The 14,695-nt window shown below is 33.8% G+C and overlaps 1 protein-coding gene across 4 annotated transcripts in view; it reads right to left on the bottom strand.

Annotated features, from left to right (window-relative positions):
* Window positions 1–14,695, bottom strand: part of LOC106688424 (uncharacterized) — a 124,742-nt gene that overhangs the window by 106,593 nt on the left and 3,454 nt on the right. For all 4 annotated transcript variants that reach the window (XM_067048138.1, XM_067048139.1, XM_067048137.1 and 1 more), the window contains exons 2-3: window positions 9,408–9,485; window positions 5,894–6,054 (exon numbers count right to left, since the gene is read on the bottom strand). In XM_067048138.1, the coding sequence (XP_066904239.1) occupies window positions 5,894–6,054; window positions 9,408–9,471 (225 nt within the window). In that variant the 5' untranslated portion in view covers window positions 9,472–9,485. The remainder of the gene's footprint in view (window positions 1–5,893; window positions 6,055–9,407; window positions 9,486–14,695) is intronic.

Here is a 14,695-nt window from a genome sequence, read left to right as displayed (position 1 = left end):
GGTAAAAAGGGAGCGCATTATTGTTGGTAAAAAGGGAGCGCATAATTCAAAAATATCTTTAGTTATGAGAATGGATTGGGAATATTGGCAAGTTGGAGGTGACAGTTTTCTGATCAGGTGAGAGCGCGTGAGGACTGTATAGTCTAGTCTCAAGCGGGCTAGAGCAACTTCCTCCGTGCGGCTCCTGAGATAGGCTGTCAATCTATTAATCAAACTACTGTAATACTATATCTGTTACTAAATTCTATATTTTCAACTGAGTATTATATTTGCCACTTAATACTGTATTTACAACTCAATACAAATCTGAGTATTGATTTTTAAAGGTTAAAAAATACTTTGATTTCTTTGTTAAACTCCCTAACCACACGAACCCACTTGTTTCTAACCTTGCTTCCTCTTCTATTCCTGACAATCCTCCGAGACGCCTCAAGACTTTCTAAAGTAGAATTATTATTGGAACACTCCCAATGGGTAGTTTCTCTACATGTCTGTGATCTTACGTCAAAACATCAACTTTACTAGATGTAATATTAAGTAATATAGTTTGTTATTGTGTTGCTTTCGAAGATGGTTGATAAGAATATAATCACATTATGCGTAGGCTTGTTATCAAAACTTGCAGTCTTATTGATGTAATTTAATGTCTATGGCTGACATTTAGCTTATAAACATTGAAAATAAACAAAAAAAAAAAACTTGTATGTTTTAAGTCACAAAGGGCATTCTCGTGTAAGAAGCGGTGTCAGTCCGTATCCGGCCTGGGCAAGTTTGATTTTATTTCCCTCGGTATAAATCTCAATCATCCTATTCTAGTAAGATTAGGCTGTAAACTATCGGATAACCCATCTTTCCTGTCCTAAGTTGAAGAAAATAAAAATAATAAAATAAACTGGAATAAAAAAACATGATTTTGGGATTAGATTCTTTGAGACACATATACATCATTTTACAAGGCTAGGTTATTTGGGATCAGAGGAACACAAAAAATGTATTTCCGTCTAAAACTTCGCTACAATTCCCCGTACTATATATTATAAGTGAAAGTAAAAATACTGAAAAAAGAAAATTCTCTTAAAATTTATGAATGATGAATTAATTTATAAGAAATATATACAACTACAGGGGAGGGGCGTGAATTAGTGATAAGTAGGGATAGGATTTTTATGTTTTCACATACTTTTACCTGACCATATCTTCGATTCCTTACTAACTAACGATGTTTAAAGACATTTCTTACCAAAAGAAGCCATTTTTATTTCACATATTTTTAAATATTTGGCCTTTTTTACATATTGTTACATATTTTGTTGTAAATCACATATTTTCTGAAATATGTGTTAGTTTTTACATATTTTTAAATGTTTTGTCCTGAATCATGTATTTCCTTAAATTATTTCTTCAATTGTAAATACATTTTCCGCAGCAACTACGCAAAATTCAAGAGAACGCAAGAAACTTAAAGGTGAAATTTATCATTTATAAATCTAATATATCATAAATAGTGCGTAAAAATTCTATATTTTCATTTTTGAACACAAATTAAAAGCAGTGGCAATAATAAATTTTCGCACAGAATTAGATCGAGAATTTCTCAGAATCAATTAAAAAGAGCAAGGGTCTTATTCATGTAGCATTTTTCTAGAGTTTGTTTGTTTACTCCTCAATCCATTTCTCGGTTCCCCCTTCCCATGGTCCTTTCTCATCTTAGTCTTGTTTCACTCCCCTAGTTTAATTACAATGTTATTGAACAGCTATGTTTTCTCTAAGTACATTTTTTTGTACATATTTTAACATAATTTCCTTAAAATATTATTCATATAATATATAATAAATACATATTTATGTACCTTTTTTTAAGTTATAAAATTACTAATTAATTGGTAATTTATATTGTTGAATAATACATAATTTATAAATACATATTTTTTTAAATATTTGACAATTTATTAGCACATATTTATGTACATATTTCAGATTTTTTAGCAAATAAAAATCCTATCCCTAGTGATAAGATACTCAATTGAATTCAAGGACTCGGGTACCAATAGGGCTGTGACAGACAGTTATTTATTGTGTTACTGTAGCCATGCGTCAACCCTGTGGATTCAGGAGCCCTCTGGGGTTCACTCAGCGTCATAAAGTGAGTACCTTTAATTGGGTGCTATCGGCCGAGCGTGATTTTGACTAAATCACCTCCTTGTTCAACTATTGCTCTAGTAACAGTACTTCCTTAAAAAGTAGGTAACAAGTACTACCTGACCCTTACTACTATCCTGACCCTTACTACTATCCTGACCCTTACTACTATACTATAACCCTTCATAGGTTAGATGTCAACAATCTGTAGCGGTACAAGTTTTTTTTATTTTATACATACATCTCCAATGTACACCCCTTTATGCAGCTGTTAGACTAACCCACAACATCTTGTTATTTCAACATTGATTAATTTTGTTTATGGAGCGAATCCTATTCATGTTTGATGCATTACTTCCTTGAATATTTCAAAAATTTGGTGATAAGGACTTGGTCTATCCGAATAATTCTGTTTTCAGTCGAAACGAAATGCATTATGGTCTAATCGGAATTTAATTGTTTTTCTTTTAATTACATTGAGTATTAATGATGGGAGATATGATAGGTACCCTGAATAAATTCTCTAGGTAGTTTTCTACCCTGAGTAAATTCTGTAGGTAGTTTTTCCTATTTAAACACATTTTTAAATATCTTATTCTGCCTGTACTGAAAATTTCACTCCATATTTAAATAAATAAGAAAAATAAAAGAAGAAATATTGGGCATGAAATGATCGAAGAATGAATATAAAAAAGAAACACAATGCCACTATCCATCTTATAGTCGGCACTGCCTCTTGGATAACTGTGGCCTGCACCTGTTGCCGCTCTCACGGCTTAATCTCCCTTCCGCACGGAACTTGCAAGTTCAATGCCAATCCTTTAAGACTAAACTGCGTCGGCTTTACTCAGAATTTTTTTAACATTATCCAAAAAACTAATGATAACTAAATCGGAACATTCAGTTAGAAAATTCGAACGTACATTCTAAATTAGTTTTCCTAAAAATGTGGTTCGAAAAGAGTTTGATGGGCTTAAGCCCCTTCACCGGGCTTTACTACATGGGATGATAAAGGATTTTTGGTTTGTTTTTCAGATTGATGGCGTTGTTTTGGCCTAATGTTTTATAAATTAAACAAGAATAACTTCATAATATCTAAGTATTTACATGAAGACGCAAAACCATTTCATAAGGTTCTCTAAATTATAAAAATGTTTTGTGTCTACTTTCAAAAATGTTTTCTAATTTATTGAAATTTACAATTGTATTGACATAAAAATACATCTAGTAAATGTGGTGTTAGATAACAATGGGACGATACAGACTTTTAGAGAAACTACCCATTGGTGGCACTCTAATAACATTTCTACATTAGAAGGTCTCGAGGCTACCTTCTTTTCAGGCGCCTCGGATACACACATGACACAGTAAGGAGCATTGAGGATTTTTCGAAGGATTTTGGATTGTAAGGATTGGATGCGAGAGGAATTCGAAGATGTAGTGGAGCCCCAAAGCTGAACTCTGTATGTCCCGATAGGCCTTATTATAGTCATATAGATGAGTATTTTGTTATGGATTAGAAGTTTATCCATGACCTGTTCAGAGGAAAGAAGAATATCATTAAAGGATACTGTAGGGCGGCTTTGAAAGGGCTAAATCTATCTTTCGATGGTCAAAGGAAGAATACCTTTATATAGTATATAGAGCCATGCATAAAAAGAAAAAAGTAGTTTTCAACTAAGTCCAACTTAGGTTGGAACAACAACTGGCGCAGGTTTACGGCAATTCCACTTCACCTACTAATTATGTAATGTTACACATAAATTATTGGCACATCTGAATTTTTAGATGATCAAGAAGAAAAAATAGTAGTTTTAGTCAACTATTTATCGACTACCGACGTTTCGACCCACAATGTACGTCTTCACCAGGGCTGTGATAGAGATGTCAAAAATTGAATAAAGGACTTCAGTCTTGTTTACATCCACATCATTCACAAAAGCCCTGATGAAGCTCTGAAATGTGGATCGAAACATCGGTAACAAATAAATAGTTGAAGACTACTCTTTATTTCTTGACCGTAGGTCTGGCCAGGAACAACTTAGAATTGTCTAAACCGTCCGTTGTAGTTGTTCCTTTGGCTACAGTAGCGGGTACCATGAGCAAGGAAGTCCTCTGTACTCTCCTCCTTATCGAATAGATAAAATAATAAACTGTCTAAAAAAAAAAAAAAAAAAAAAAAAAAAAGAATGCCTGAAATGAAAGCTTTTCACAAAGCGCCGTTCATGTATAAATAATAACATTTCCTTAAACTCAAAGCTCATCCATCGATCGAGATCTCAAGTATAGGTAGAGGGAATAAAAAATGGCGGCTTTTACAAAGCTATAAAAAAAACTAATTTTTCATTTGGAGCTCTATATCTCAAAAAATAGGAACAACACAAGAAAACATTAGAGAGCGTCATTTAAAGAAGAGCAAATTTGCTAAAATATGAGCCCTAATAGAGTTCTTTACGTTAAATAGTTTTAGAGATATAGCTTTTTAAATAGCAGCATTTCATAAAAATGTTGTATTGGACGTACTGAAAGATCAGTAGTTAGTGAAATTATTTTGAAAAATCTATATCTCAAAAACTATTTGACGTACAGATGTCTATTAGCACTCAAATTAAAGCTAGTTTAATGAGCTATAAAGTAGTTTATGATGTTTATCTTCGTAGGAGTAATAGTTTACAGGAAGTTTGCTAAAATAAATTGATTTATAGTTGTTCGGACAAATTTTCATAGTTTTCATTAAAGTAATCAAAATTGGGGTGAAATAACTGCCTTTTTTTCTTCCCGGCTCTTGTACTATGAGCAGATCCCTCACAACCACATTTCCTTAAGCTCAAGGCTAAGATATCTGTAGGATACCTTGTTATCCAGGTTAACTCTAAGCAGATCTTTCACATTCAAAGAAAAAACCAATGGTAAGACATATAAGCAAAAGAAAATAAAAACATTTAATTAAAGATTCAAATAAATAAATAAATTCACTTATTACCCACCCGTTTCAGTTCAATTTGTTTAACCAATTTCATAAAACTGTAAATGATTCAAAATTCTTTTTAAATAATAACAATTGCCCCTTCTACACAAAAATAACCAGCATGCTCCAAGGTTTGTAATTAAAATTAATAAAAAAAGCTGGCAACTTGAGAAAATCCTGATTATATTGAAAATATGATAATATTGTTCATGTATTTATTTCATATTTTTCTTTCTCTTTATCTATTTAATCTATAGGTTTTTGAGTAAATTTATTGCTTAAATTTTTCTTCTGTAATCTCTGAAAATTTAAATTTAATTTAATTTATATTTAACACAATATTGTTTGATTGTAAGGGTGGTCATTCATTATCATGTCAAATAATTTTTTTTTTTTATTGTAAAGTTTTATATTGTGCTTTTTAATTAAAAATTAGATATGCAGTTTTTAAATCCTCCTATCTCCCTTAATTTAGCCTTAAAAAGAAATAGTGCTTTAGTTGGTGTGGAGTATCTTTGTCCTAACCACCAGCAAATCTATATAACAAATGCAATTTCATGAAGAAAGGGAGTTTGAGTCTGATTCAATTACTGCGTAATGTAACATTTTAATATTTAATGAGAATTAGAGTAAATCATGTTTCCTGAAATCCAAATAAAGCACAAATAAACTCTCTAAGAAGCGGTTTATTCAACCTCTTGAAGTGAAAGCTCAAGAGACAAAGCATAATTCCGCTATGGACTGTTCTACATGATATAGCGCAGATAGTATGGACATCAGGCTCACCAAAATCCTGGGCAGAGCTCTGAGGAAGTTCCTGGCTGTGACATCGGGACTGTACTCCCCGATCAGGGAGGCGCCCTCTCCTTCCAGCAGCAACTCCTTCAGCCGCGAGATCTCCCCGCCTCGAAGCCACTGCCTCACCACCGAGTCGTGAACTGGAACACCTGTCAACATTTTTGGTTATTATCATAAAGTATAATTATATTAGTAATAAATAATATTTCTTTATTACAGTAGTCGACATTCAACACTAGTCCTAATAACAGTCATATCGTACACAGACGTTCAGATTGATCCAATGGGAGTAATAATGATGGGTCATTGAGAAAATTTTGAAGTCCAATCATTCGAATTTTGAAGAGAAAGTTGAAGTCTCCGAGAGGTTCCGCTTGTAGCCGAGCGCTAAATTTAACTAATTGTTGCGAACACCTAAATTTCTATTTGCAACATCTAACTGATGTGAACACCTAAATTTCTATTTGAAACTCCTAATTGTTAGAAACACCTAAATTTCTAATTGTTAGGAAATTTCTTTTTTTTTTAATAATTTATTTATTGATATTTACAACTGTATACACATATATACAACAAGTAAATTTGCTGTAGGTGACATAGTGACATGATAAAAACATGTGGAGAATCTGCCCACTGATAGAACTCCAATAACATTTCTAGAGAAGAAGATCTCGAGGCCATCTTCTTTTCAGACGCCTAGGAGGATTATTAGGTAATGAAGGAGAAGCCAGGTTAGAAACAAGTGGATTTGGGTGGTTGTGAAGTTTATTATGGAAGGAACGGTATCTGGTTCTAGCCAAATCGGCAACATATGGAATATTGAGGTCCTGATGGATGACTTGATTTGTGACAAAGTAAGGTGCATTAAGGATTTTGGAGTGTAAGGATTGGATTCTGGAGGAATTTGATGGTTTAGTGGAGCCCCAAAGCTCAACTCCGTATGTCCAGATAGGATATTATAATAGTCATGTAGATCAGTCTTTTGAAATGGATTGGAAGTTTGGACCGTTTGTCTAGTAAATGTTGCAATAGTCGGAAGGAAAATTTAAATTTTGAAATGTACTGAATATTTTTTAGATGAAAAATTTGATTTTTTAAAAAAAAGAAACTCATTATTTTTGTGACATTTGATGGAATACTTCTAATTCGTTGGTTAAAATTGGTACTTATTATGTATGAATTTAGATATGAATAAAGATAAACTGATTTTTTAGCGTCGGTTAAATTTGTTTGCAACTGTTGAAAATTAAATTGATTTTGGTCCAAACATCTAAGAAAATCAAAGTTTGAATATTTTTAATTTTTAATAGAAATAAGTTTAGTTTATAAATAATGTCCTATTAATTTTTTTATCCAACGTATACAGCTTTAAATTATTTTCGAATAAATAATAAATAAATACGCGAGAGGTACAGGCTTTGTAAAGATATATCATGTGCTTAAAATATAACAGCCATTGAAAATACATTTCGGTGAGGAGGAAAATAAAATAAGTGAAGGACTGCCTACTGTCCGATCAATAGAAATTGAGAAATTATTAATAGGGATGCCACACTATGGAATAGGGAGACCAACTATAGAACAGGGAGGCCACACTATGGAATAGGGAGGTCACACTATGGAATCACACTATGGAATAGGGACCTCACACTATGGAATCACACTATGGAATAGGGACCTCACACTATGAAACCCAAACTGTTTAAAAAGACACTTGAGAAAACAGATCCCTAAGGTATTTTGGTCAATAAATATTTTCAATAAGACACGCTAATCGAACTACGGTTATAATTGAATAGAAAAAAGATTTATTCTAGGACCAAATATTTGAAGGAGAACAGTAATGTACAAAGAAACAGAAATCAATTCTGGACAAGTAAAATCATAAAATAAGAAATTTAAACATAACATAATATTCATCAGGTAGAACGCAAACAATAATACAAAAAATCTACAAGAATACACATATTCACCAAGAAATCCATTTAAAGCAACAGTAAAATATTGTACCCTCCTAGAAGGTAAAAATAATTTTATTGCATATAAGATCGACGGTATTCCAATTAGAAGCAACGGGTTCCAGTCACGTTTATATTATATATAGATGAAGACCGTAAGTCAACTTGAAGGAAATAGTCAGGGTAGAAGCCGAGAAAGAAGAACAGCAACAACCATCCATTTATTTTCTGCCGACGTTTTGACCTAAGTTGTAGGTCTTCATCAGGGCGACCCGTAGGGAGCTACTGCAGAGAGTGTCACTCTGTTTTTCTTTCTTCTTGTTCGCAGACTGTTATTTATCATGGGATTTGGGGATGGGCGGGCGAGGAGTTGAGATTTTCTCATCATTTGGTGTAATAATCTCCTAGAGAGAATCTGAGTTCGTAGACATATATCTACCAACACAAGTTATAAGTCAATGCCTTAGAGATTAGACGAGCCTGCCTCATCATCATCATTACTTCATAAAATGAGTTAGCCATAGAGCTTTCGTCAGTTGGTTCCATCCTCAATGCAATATTAACCGTTTTTAGTTGAAAGGCTGCGTAGAAAGGTTTTATAATACGTTTAAGCACGTGGCTAATTTACAAACATCAGTCGCCTTTGCATATCCATAGTTTAAAATGTGTCCACACCAGTGTTTGGATCAACTTACCGCAAACCACGGCTGTTTTCAAACCACGTTAGTAAACCATAACAGTATTCGGACCACATTACTCCAAACCATAACAGTATTCGGACCACATTACTCCAAACCATAACAGTATTCGGACCACATTACTCCAAACCATAACAGTATTCGGGCCACATTACTCCAAACCATAACAGTATTCGGACCACATTACTCCAAACCATAACAGTATTCGGACCACGTTACGCCAAACCACAGCTATTTTCAAACCACTTTACCTCAAAAGACTTATCTAAGATTTATCTCCGTTGTGGCGAGATACTGTTTTTTTTTTTCGTCTCCAGAATGATCTTGCTAAGTCTACCTGGCCGTTTTTGTAACTAAGCTGCTTAAATCAGTTGTGTTAAATTGAGAAATATACATCTTTCAGCATGTTAAAACAATATAAAATTTAACATGGTTGAGAATCTGTGAATGATGACCAGCTCTACACAATGTTTTTCTGCCGTCGTTTTGATAGGTTAGTTGTTCGTAGTTCGTGTTTTGTTTTAAATGTTTTTAAACTCTAATAAAGTAATGGATAAAAATAATAATAAAGTAACAGAAAAAATCTAGGGAAGAAAACAAGGAACAAGTGAAATGGAGGAAAGATGATGTGACGAAGCTGTCGGGGATTTTATTATCTCGTAAAAATTACAAGGTTACAAACAAGTTTCCTAAAAAATCCGCTGCGTTTGACATATAACGGACTTTGAATTAGGCTGCTCATAATCCTATCCTTATAATATTTCTTATGTTAACACTTTTTACATTTAACACAGCTTCATGAATAGCCTTATTATATGGTAATTTCTATAATTATAGACAATATACCTGTTGGGGGGCTGGAGTGAACATACAGTCCAGTAGCCTGCCTGAATGGAAAGCGGGTTCTCATCCTGGACTGTTTACCTGTGGATTAACATAAAAATTTAGTAAATAACATAAACAACTCACTAAATAACATAAACACCTCAGTATATAACATAAACATCTATGTAAATAACATAAACAACATTTCTATATAGCATCCAGTCGACTATTGGGGAATATGGTACAATAGGACATGAAAATCGTCCAAAAATTAAGTGAGAAAAACGCAGTTCCTATAATGGTAGACTGAGAAGATTGGGTTTCTTTCCATAGGGCTGTCACGATATGAAATTGAACACACTTAGGCCAGAATCGAACCTGCGCCAGTTACAAGGTTGCAAAAGTGACACCTTAACAGACCTGCTCACAACGGCCTCTAGATATTAAGGAACACAAGAAGTTTTCAAGTTACTATCCGGTTGATCAATGTTCTATTATTGTAAGTTAAAACTAAGGCTCGAATATTTGTGTATTAAAAAAATATAGAGTTGAAATCTTCATATAAAAGGTTCAAAAGGATTTTTCATTTTCACGAATGATTTATATTTTCAGATACACCACTTTGACGTTAAACGGACAACAGAAAAATAACAATATCCCCCAGAGGTCCCAAAAGATAGACCACGTTATTTACTGGATTATATAAAAATTACAAGTGACGTTTAAGAAGAATAATCTTTATTTTTATTAGAATGAACAATCGATTAAAAAAGGGATCGAATTCTAATAATCTGAGGGAATTTGTGATATCAAATCGATTATTTCTGAAAACAAGATCAATTTTCTTATATTATTTTTACATGCCAATGTATAGAACAGTAAGGGAAAGTAATACGATCGTGAAAAATTTTTAATTCTTGTTTTCGAGGAAAATAGATGTTTTGGTGTCCCCTGCGTTCAAATAACCAAGTCTCAAGAAATGTCAGTGTGGGGTAGTCCAAGCTCGAAAACGAAATCAGCGTGAAACTGAACTTAACTTACATGTTTAAAGGGGAGGGGGGTGTATACCTGGGATGTGACGGCGACTTTTTCTTTAAAACTGACCAACTGAAAGTGCCACCTCATAGAATCGATGTTTTACTTTTTTATCGATTTGCTAAAAAAACATTTTGATTAAACTCGGGATATGAACGTACAATTAACTCATCCTCATTGAAGTACTGTGGCAGGGCTTAAATGAACTTTTTTTAATAAATCTTCCTTAAAGGTACCTTCAATTCATAATTCAATTCATGATTTGAGCCTAAGGTTTTTTTTTTTTAAATATTGTTTTGTTTTTAAGGATAGTGCTACTATAGACTTGACTTGACTGTACAAAACAATCGCGACAGACAATATAACGCGCTTTAATCACAGTCGGCTGACGATAACCCACTAGTTGAAGATATGATAACAGCTGACGAGCGGTCAGGTTCTAGAGGCTCAACTGTACTACAATTCAACTTACAAGAGAATAATATAATATACATGGGAATATTACAATATAATATACATGGGTTTCGGATTTAGGTAATCCGAATTTTGCGGTTATTTTTTGGTTTTATATAAAGTCGGGGTCGGGGGTCCCATTTTCTGATGCCCCCCCTCGGAAGGCCCCGAAGACGCTGCGACTGCAATGCCGCCTCAGCCTATGCACCTTGCAGGCTAGGACCTGGAGACACCCAAATTTGTTCCTTTCTTATATTATTATAGATAAAGATCTCTGAACTAACTCGCTAACCAGTTTGCCCCTCCAGGGAATTAACTTTATAAATTAAACAGAAAATATATCTGCATGTTAATAGCCAGAAAAGTTTCACAATTTTCAGACCCCTTTTTTCACAATAATTTTAACATTTATCATAATCTAAAATTACACTCGGGACAACTGCAGTATAGCAAGAGCAGGTCCCGATGTAAACAATGGGAATATTACAATGAAATATAAATGTGAATATTACAATATAATATACCTGAGAATATTACAATATAATATACATACAATAATATCAAGGCCTATTTTTAATTTTAGGTAATTGTCAGAAAAGTGAGAATTACATCATTCGTAGCATTTCAGTATAACTACTAAGAATTTATTAAAAATTGTTCATTTTTCACTACATGTTATTTCCAAAAAAGGTAAAAATATTTTTATCATAACTTCGGTTGTGTTTAAGCCAGCATAAGGAGTTTTAAAATAAAATTTCCCACATTGTGTGATTATAATAATATATAATATGTGGGGAAACTAAACTAGGAAGCCCAAAAATATAAGTCAGAAATTGATACTAATAATATTCTCTCTCATAACTGCAGAAAACAAAAGAGCCTTGCAAGAAGCACTACTAGCATGGGAGAGCTCAGGGCCGAAAAGGAATGACCCCCAACCAAACCAAATCTAAGAGACCATGGCTGTATCCAAAAGTGCTTCTAGGAAACAAGCTAATGTGATTTGTAGGTGCTCCTATCTGGAACGGGGTGGTGTGTACTGGTACATCTTGGCGTCAAAATTACTGATGATGAGAGGTTGGATTAAGATAAGTCAGCGCATGGGGAAAGAAAGATTAATGTACCACACCACCAAAGGGAACTGGAGTTAAAAACAAAGATGACGGTGTATAAAGAAATCATCATGCCTCCGCTGGCTTATGTAGCTGAAAGTTGGCCGAATATTAAAAAAATTGGGATCCGTGTACAAGCTACTGATATTAAGTACCTGAGAAGAGCTCTCGGTGGAAGTAGATTGGATCGGATGGGAAATATAAGAATGGAGGAACAGCTTTTAGAAAAGGGTTGACGTGGTTCGAACCTGTGCACAAAATGCCGATCAATAGATTCCCAAAGAGTATTTGGGAGACAAAGACTGGGGGGGGGGGACGATCACAAGGACGCCCGATAAATGGAAGGACCTCTGGCAAGAAAATGAGAAACCACTCTTTGTGAAGTCAAGAAGTTGGCAACGGATAGAGAGGTATTTAAGAAATGGATCCAACCTGCCCCGACACTGTAAGGTATGTTAAGGAAGAAGATCTAACAAACCGAGTGCTTTGGTACCGATCTGTCTAAACAGCTTTATCTAATCATCAATCCACTGAACCTTATCAAAGTCTTGCAAATTGGACTTAGTCACACCCTACACCTCATATAACCTTCACCAGGTTACGTTTATATATCCTGTACCAGAAGGTAACAATTATTAATTTTTTTTAAAAATAAATTTCTCTATCACAGTTTCTGTATAATTTTATTTTTTAAACTATCGGATAACTGTTATAAAATAATTTTTATTTAAAAATATAACTTAAATCATTGAGTAACTTTTTCCTAAATTTCACTTTTGAATATATTTTAGTTTAATGTTCATTTTAAGAAAAAATAATTAAAGTTAAAGGTTGCAGTTTAATGGTTGCCATCATGAAGTTTACTGACTTGACAGGAATTAACTATTGTCGTGATAGCTGACAGTACATATTGTAGGAGAGAAGCTACCTTCATGACAGCAGTGTGGTGACAATACTATCTCACTTGGTATTGCTTGATAGGTGACAGTAAATTTTAAACGGCCTACGATAACTAGAAATAATTTGTTTTTTGTCAAATATGCTGAAAACTACTATTCCTACTAAGATAGTTGTCATAAATTACTTTATAACACATTTAACCACCTTTACTTTGAGTGCTAATGGACATCTCTACGACTAATCGTTCCGAAGAAAGATCGCTCACATTAAATTCAAGAACTACTGATATTTCAGTATATATCTCTTGAAATGTTGTAAAAAAAACTGTATTTCGGGAACTAATGGACGTAAACAGCTCCACTAGGTCTCATATTTTAGAAAATTTACTCTGTTTTAAATTATTGTAGTTTGTTAGTTTTAAGAATATAGAGCTCCAAATGAAAAATTAATTTTTCATTTAATTAGTTTTCTCACTTTTAAATAGTGTGCCATAAAGTTTAGGGTTGTAGGTAGTTTTAAATATAGATCTCCGATAGAAAAGAACTGTCATTAACTACATTATAGCACATTAAACTAGTTTTATTCTGAGTGCTAATAAACATCTGTACGTCTAAAGGGGCCTCTACATGTTGGCCAAGCCATGGCGAACTCGGACATGCGCGAGCATGTGGATGGGTAGCTTGGCTTGGTTGGTCTAAGCTCGTTGCCGATCCGTCGAGGGTCGGTTTTTGGACACAGATCAAAGGGGTTCGTGAGAGCGCTCGTGTAGCATCTCCACCATTGTTCTTTGTCTAGTTGCAACTGAGAGCTGTTAGGAGGTTGTAGTTAATTTTTATAATTTTAGTTAAAGTTTTATATTTAATCATATTTATTTATATTTAATTTCCTTTAATTTTCTTTTTTTTTTTGTAATAAAAATAATATAATCCCAGTGCAATGGCTGAAACCACTAGTACGTCCGCCATGCTTGCCTCTTTGAATAACACTGACATGTGGATGGTCCGCTCTTTGTTTACCGAGCATTTGTACAAGCCTCCGATTCGAGGCGAGCGGCCAACATGTAGATCCGCCTTAATGATTCCTCAGATATAGTTCTTTATAATTCAAAAATTTTGTCCGATAACTAGAGATCTACATTTTGTGACTTTAATTTGGAAAATATTACTCTTATGAAGATATATGCCATAAACTACTTACTAGCTCATTAAACATTAATTTGAGACCTGGCAGACATCTCTACGTCTAATCATTCCTGAAATATGGTTTTTCCTTATGAAACTTTATATCTCGAAATGATGAAATGAAGTATCTCGGGAACAATAGAACGTAAATAACTCTATTAGAGCTCAAATTTATTCTACTTTAAATGATGTCCCGTCAGGTTTTCTAGTCTTGTAGGTAATTTCAACGCTATGGAACTCCGAATAAAAAATTAATTTATTTTTTTACATCTAGTAATAACCTCCATTTTGTATTCCCTATATCTATACTTGGCAGACTCATCAATTTCGACTAGTAATTATTCATAGTTTTCATTAGAGTAATCAAAAATTGGGGTGAAATAACTGCCTTTCTAGTGGGCTCTTGTAATATCAGGTTTAAGTCAGTTTCACGATGATATACAGAATACACTGGAAGTGAGCCACGTAGGAGGATGGTGATTAGCAGTTGCAACATCATGGCATCACATGGCTCTTCAAGTTGCAACATCAAGGCATCACTTGGCTCTTCAAATTGTAACATCAAAGCATCACATGGCTCTTCAAGTTGCAACATCAAGGCATCACATGACTCTTCATATTGCAACAT

The sequence above is a fragment of the Halyomorpha halys genome, unplaced genomic scaffold, assembly GCF_000696795.3.
Source record: "Halyomorpha halys isolate HHAL.00 unplaced genomic scaffold, Hhal_1.1 Scaffold1127.1, whole genome shotgun sequence".
In the NCBI taxonomy this organism is placed as follows: Eukaryota; Metazoa; Arthropoda; class Insecta; order Hemiptera; family Pentatomidae; genus Halyomorpha; species Halyomorpha halys.
Note: the sequence above shows the minus strand (reverse complement) of the source record. Positions and strands in the feature narration are given on the sequence as shown.